Here is a 7041-nt window from a genome sequence, read left to right as displayed (position 1 = left end):
CAAAGGTGTGTGCTAGTCCATTTGTTGTTTTCAAATTACTTTTATTTTCTCTACTGAAAAACAAGAGTAGTCTTATACAAAATATAAACAAAGTAAATGTGAATGATAAAGTTTAAATGCTATGAACGGTGTAAATATTTCTGATAATTTAAATAAATAAATATTATAACTTTTTAAGATATGGAAAATGGATTCTTAAATCTGTTTTGAAAAATTATGGTAACAAAACATTTAACATACATTTAAATAATCCCATATATTAGCTATTACTTATATGTCATCTGACACAAAACTAGAGTTAAAGGTTGCAATTTGAGTCTTAGAAAATAGCCATTTAGTTGACCAGATGAACTGTTTTCACATTCAGCACCTTCTTTATTTCCTGAGTTTTCTGATGAGCTTGCTGGCAAAGACCAAGCACCTTCTGATTTCCAGGCTGAGAACCTCCCAGGCACAGCAGCTGTATGCTTTCTCTTTGAGATACACACTGATTCGCTGGAAGTAATGCTTCACAGCCAATCTGGAGTTCTCACTCCCTAGAGGTGACTGTTCTGGTGTCCTTCCTTCCCTCAGTCACGTGTCCAGGTCCTCCAACTGCTGATCAAGTCCCACGAGGAATCTGTCCAGGAGGCTCTCGTCCCGACCTGCAGAAGAGCCTGTGGTGCTGAAGAGCTGGAAGATCTGCTGGAGCAACTCATGTACAACAGCTATGGCTTCTGTCTTCTCAAGCCTGGTCCCCTGCACCAGGGTCTGAGGAAATCTGAAGTCAGTCCTGTCCCTCAGACAGGACACAACGGGCAGTCTCTCCATCTGACTCCAATGTGTGAAGCTTTCCAGATTGCTGTGGTGGCTCGCAGGCAGCTCACAGCCCAGGGAGCACATGGGGCTGGAGCAGAGCATCACCAGGACCTGCAGCACAGAGATGGGGAGGGTCATTGGGACGCTGGGGGCTCTCAGGACTGCCTGCAGGGGAGCTCTAGGCAAGGTCTGAGGGCTTGGGGTGATGGGTGGCTCTTAAAGAGTGAGTAGAGAAACTTTCATTTTCTGGGTTTTTCCACAGTTTGCCCTTTCCTTTCTTTTTCTACTCTTTGTAATGAAATCAATAAAAGTGCTAATTTTTCCATGAGTGCCTACGTGGGGACATCAAATCATGCGTGCCACTGTGGTTCATAGCTACACAGCCGTATGTTATGCTTTTTACACCTCCTTAGTTGTTCCTGGGAGAAGAGTCTGGTCAAAGTCAGAGAAGAAAGAAATATTCATACAAAAGGTGGCTTTTCCAGGTCACCAAGAAATGCTCAGTACGGAAAGAGCTTATGAGAGAAGCTATTGATTTTTCTCATGTTTTCCTCATTTACCCTTTTCTCCCTTCTTTAAAAAATTTCAATTTTGATCGTACGTTTACGATATCACCTCAGTAGGCCTTAACCTCCCTGGAGACATTATAGGGAACACTATCACTAATATCATTTGTTAAAAATGAGTTATTTTGCAACTATAATACACAAGTCACCTTTTAAGGTGCTGGTTGTCCTAAAACATTCATGTTTGCCTGTGCTTATTTCTCTTTCTCCTCTACCACTACAGTATTTCACAGGATCCTTTGCTTCAGTCTTTGTGAGATAGTACAGATAATCTCATCTCCTTAAATATTTCACTAGGAAGTGAGCTAAGTAATCCCTCTAATTATGTAACATTTGACTGCCCTGATAGAGTGTAAGCTCCCTAAAGGCAGTAATGGCACATGTGGGGAATCCAGGAAGGTGTCTGTCCCAGAGGAAGTGCACCGAGGAGTCTCTGTCCCATTGTTGTTCGTCACTAAGGTATGTCCACTCTCTTTGATCCCATGGACTACAGCACGCCAGGCTTCCCTGTCCTTCTCTATCTCTCAGAGATTGTTAAAATTCATGTTCATTGAGTCGATCCAATGCAATCGAAACATCTCATCCTCTGATGACCCCTTCTTGTCCTGCCCTCAATCTTTCCCAGCATCAGGGTCTTTTCCAGTGAGTGGGCTCTTCCCATCAGGCGGCTGAAGTATTGGAGCTTCAGCTCTGTCCCAGAAGTAGTTCTAAGAGAACTATACACACAAAAGTCTGAGTAGACCAAGTATTTGAAGACTGTTTCAGAAAATGATAATCTGCAAACAAAGAGAGTAAGAGTAAATTTAAATGGATTTTTTAACTTTCTGGATAATTTCTCAAAATATTATCTCAGGTGGAAGCAGAGACTCTCAGAGTTGTTGTTTAATTGCCATAATCTGCCAGGCTCCTCTGTAGATCTCAACGTAACACCACTTGAAATATAGGATTGGAACTTATCAGGTGCAAAGGGAACTGTGTACTCAGCTGTCATCTACTGACTGTCATGTCCCTGGAATGAGCGAATGGCACTTTTGTGACAATGACGAATAGGAACTGGAAAGGAAGACCTTACTAAGTCTTCCTCTAAAATAGGAAGCACATTGTCAGAGCAGACAGCTCGGTCCGGTGCATGAGACAGTGGACATGGGGGCAAGACTCCTGGGTTGATGTCACAGCTGCAGCCTGCACTGCCTGTGTGACCTTCGGCACTACGGTTGTCTCCTCTTATATGGAACTGATAATCATATAAGTTTCTCTGGATTTTTCTGAAGATTGTAGGACATAACGTACTTCTGACAATGCTTGGACACATAAGATTTCAGTATCTGTTAACTGTTCCCACGAGGCAGAAAATTCACACATCCAACTATGGAAACGGGATAGAATTTCCCTGAGATGACCTGCTTCCCTTCCCTTAATGCTCAGCTCACTGGTCAACATTATAACATCTAATCTCATCTCTTGTGTGAACATGATGTGCTGTCCAAACACTACATCTAGTAGCTTCCAGCTAACAGCTGACCCCTCACACATGAATAAAATGACCGTCCAGTCTGTACCCCAGTCTCTTTTCAGGGTGAGTTAATAGGTTTACATCCTCAGAATCCAATACCATCCACGAAGAGTGAGAAATGTAAACAGACAAATAAAGATAAATAGACACTGGGAGTCAGCAAAGCTGTCCACTATCCTTTTAGGTAACACTGTGCCTAAGAGCCTGATACCCTCCCCTGGCTCTGTCTGCAGCTAAGCCATTTCACATAAGCTGGTCTGAAATCTGTCACTCTGTAGAGCTCTTCATCCCTGTTTGTGTAGTTAAGTGACATTTGTCATTTGGACAGAGACGTCACTATAGTTTTTTCATTACATCATTTATTTGACCTTTGTGGGTTACTTCTTCACTCACTGCTTCCTTTTACTTTCTAGGAATGTTCAATCAGTGGAAAGTTTTGATCTCTTGAAAAATCGTGAAGGAAATACATTAACTATTCTATTCATTTACATTTCTGTTCCTTTTTTTGCCATAAACGTCAAAGTGGAAATTGAAAAGATTGTAGGAGCATTAGCACAGCTTTTACAAACTGAAATACACATGACAAAGAAGAGGTAGCAATATGAAAACCGTATAAAAGGACCTAATAAAAAAGTGGGTTGCTTGGACATGGCAAGGACAAGGGCCTGGGATAAAAAAGGGACATTCTCACCACTTGAACACTTGGACAGGAGCAGTGGTTACACTTTATTTTCATGAGAGTGACTTTGGAGGATTCATCATCTTGGTTATAGGCTTAGTTTGTAACCAGGAACGGTCAGTTTTGAATTTACACTGGATCTGCTTCTGTGACTTCAATTGTTTTTGTCCCAGAAATTCACATTTGGGAAGGCCAGAATCACAGATAGATATGACATCTTTGTTTGTTGACATGACATGAGATATTCCATTTCACACCACCCATGAAATGACTATCAGGAAGTGCAACTAACACATCCGCCTACCTGAGGCTTGCTGGCTGTTCTGGGAGATATTTTCAGGAATTAAACGTCCTTTACTTTGTTTCCTCACCTCCCCCCATATCTGATTCATAAAAGAGTCTGACACCCAGGACCCCCACAAGACGGTTATTTTGAGGCACTAGCCTTTCCTCTTCTCAGTCAGCCAGTTCCCGAATAAAGTCCTTTCCTGCTCCCAACACCTCGTCTTGGATTCATTGATTTGCCCTGCTGCAAGCAGAGCAACTTGGACTCTGTAACAAGCTCAGCATTTGGATTGGCACATAATAAATGTTTAGTAATTTCCTCAGTTATGGAGAATAAATAAAACCAAAATTGACAAACTAAAAGTTCTGCTGAAGAGAATAAGGTGATATCCATGCATATTAGCTCAGATATTTTTCACGTCTGATCAATTCTTTCAAGAGGAATATGCAGAGGCAGCAAAAGATTTGACAAAGAAGTCTGACAAAGTTTCCTTAAAAGTTGATCTTAGCATCAGGAAGAAAAATCCAATAGCTCTTAATATATCATTAGTTCCAAGTTACTGACATGATAAGCATTCCATGGAATTAGAACATCTATGTTTTTAATGAATGCATTTTACTTCAATGTAAGGATACAGAAGAGCAGAAACTCATGACAGATTTCCAGGCTCTTGAACTGAAAGGCAAGCCCAAAATGAGGTAGTACATGAATCTGGGTAAATTCAGAATACGAAAATTTTGGACTTAATTGCCAGGGTCCAGCCCCGGCTGATCCAGGGTATTCGAAGCGGGGACGGTGTTGGCGACCTATTTATTCAAATATTTTATCAAAGATATAAAGAGTAATAGGATGAGGATAGCTCAGTAGGAAAATTCAGTGGAGAAAAGAGGCTGAGTAGCTTGGTTTATGCGGGAGACCAATAAAACTTCAAGACAAGAAGTTTGCACCACTTACGTAGGCCGCAGGCGTCCTTCCGTTCTCCCGAAGGAGAGGAGACACTGAGGCCTCTGCGGTCGGATCTTAGAAGCCCAGGAATAATTAGTAAGCATGGCGGGTTCCGAGCTCCAGAGGGAGACTCAGCCAGAGTGAGAGAGAGAGCGACATGGGGAGACCAGTATTTCGAGAAACTGATCCCAATTCTTTATTTTCCATGGTCTACTTTTATACACTGAGATGTTATACAAAAGTCATGCGGGGTCAGCAGTCCTGACTTTTATCAAAGTCAGGTGCTTCATACAAATGTATACAGAGGTCTTAGGGGTGTTACATCATCTTCTGGCCAGGGGGTCTGCTGACAATTGATGACCCTCTCCTTGTGACAGTGGTCAGTCAACCAGAACACTTTTTTCTCCAAGGGTGATTATTCTTAAAACAGATGCCACCCAAATAAAGTTACATTCCTATAGGGTGAGGGTGTAGTGGGTTTTAGGAAAGAATTTACTTAGCCTAAGGTCTAACATGATTAATATCAAAGGTTAATACTTATTTCTTCTATATATTCATTAATGTGTGTAAGGGCAGGGGATGTGAAGACTTAGCAGTAAACATTGGCTCAACAAATGAAAAACCCTTCACCAATACAATTTCTAATTAGCCCATTATACTTATACTAATAGTTTTCTAACTTCTCTAAAGAACCTGTTTTTTAGAAGGTTTAAAGCATCTCGTGCCTCTCACGGTTGGGAGGCTGTGAGCAATCACATGTGGCCGGACAAGCCTGTCAGGCAGGCCAGAGAACCTTCAGAGGAGTTTGTAGGTTAAAACACTCTGGTCACGACCAGGAGTTTTTATTAACTGGAGCTCTAAGTTAACTCCTTCTCTGAAAGAGGTGGTGGGGGACAGCCCCCAGTAAAGTCAGAGGTGTAGGTGAGAGCACAAAGTAGTAAAGTAGGCAGGCTGTGGTTATGGGGGTAGATGCTCGAGGATTTCCAGGGGGACTCCTGAGGCTCAATCCCGCCTTTGCGTATGTCGAGCCTCCTTCCTCATGACCTTTGCCACGGGTGGAGTACCTCACTCTGGCCCCCAACACTTAATACTTAAGAGGCACACAACAGAAGATCCTTAGATGAAATGAAGATGAAGCAAAGCTCACAACCGCTCATCTCAACCGGAATGCTTCCTTGTGGAATGGACCAATTGTTCTTCATCTCCTCAATGACGACACTGATGATGCTTGTCTCAAACCCCATCTCTTCCAGAGTCCATGAACTTCCTCAGAACCTTGACTTGGAAAAGCAGGAGACCTTCACATTTGGATCAAACAAACACAACCTCTCTCTTTCCTGTCTGGGGTACAGGAAAGACTTCAGATTCCCTCAGGAGCAAGTGAGTGGCGGCTAGCTCCAGAGGCCCAGGCCTTCTCTGTGCTCCACGAGATGCTCCAGCAGAGCTTCAACCTCTTCCACACAGAGCGTGCCTCTGCTGCCTGGGACACTACCCGCCTAGAGCAGCTCCACACTGGACTCCATCAGCAGCTGGACGACCTGGACACCTGCCTGGGCCTGGTGACGGGAGAGGAAGACTCTGCCCTGGGAAGGGTGGGCCCCACACTGGCCTTGAAATGGTACTTCCAGGGCATCCATGTCTACCTGCAAGAGAAGGAATACAGTGGCTGGGCCTGGGAAAGTGTCAGAGTGGAAATCACGAGGCGCTTTCTGCGTTAACTAGTTCCTAAGAAAACTCAGAAAGTAAGAAGGAACCTGATTCTCAGTGACTCATGTCCTAGCTCAGACTCTTCATTTTCAGTCATTTCCAAAACTCTGATTTCTGCCTCAGCTATGAAATAGTTTGAGTGACATTTGCTATTGGCATTAATATTGAGAATATCAATATCCAGCTGCTTTTAGAATTAGAGGAAATATATCTGATGCCCTGTGGCTGAATGTTACTGAATAACATGTTTTTGTATGAATGTAACTCATTTATTTATATTAATTTATTTATTTTTATGGTTCTTGCATTTATATGTTCTATTTATTACATGCATGCATGCTATGCATGCTAAGTCGCTTCAGTCGTGTCTGACTCTATTCGACCCTAAGGACAGCAGCCCCCCAGGCTCCTCTGTCCACAGGATTCTCGAGGCAAGAATACTGGAGTGGGTTGCCATTTCCTTCTCCAGTTTATTCCCTATGAATATAGAATTTTCTTTAATAAAAATGTACCTTTTATTTACTCATGAAATGTATTTGAAGACATG

At 42.6% G+C, this 7041-nt stretch overlaps 1 protein-coding gene and 1 pseudogene across 1 annotated transcript; one reads left to right on the top strand and one right to left on the bottom strand.

Moving 5' to 3' along the window:
* Window positions 1-375: 375 nt before the first annotated feature.
* On the bottom strand, window positions 376-936 carry LOC139184525 (interferon alpha-2-like; annotated as a pseudogene).
* A 1959-nt stretch (window positions 937-2895) lies between these two features.
* Window positions 2896-6505, top strand: LOC139184538 (interferon omega-1-like). The gene is made up of 2 exons (XM_070794546.1): window positions 2896-2940; window positions 6140-6505. The coding sequence occupies exons 1-2, from the start codon at window positions 2896-2898 to the stop codon at window positions 6503-6505; spliced, it is 411 nt and encodes a 136-aa protein (XP_070650647.1).
* The last annotated feature ends 536 nt before the right edge of the window (window positions 6506-7041 follow it).

Source organism: Bos indicus, chromosome 8, assembly GCF_029378745.1.
Source record: "Bos indicus isolate NIAB-ARS_2022 breed Sahiwal x Tharparkar chromosome 8, NIAB-ARS_B.indTharparkar_mat_pri_1.0, whole genome shotgun sequence".
Lineage (NCBI taxonomy): Eukaryota > Metazoa > Chordata > Mammalia > Artiodactyla > Bovidae > Bos > Bos indicus.
This window is presented reverse-complemented; position numbering and strand designations above follow the sequence as displayed.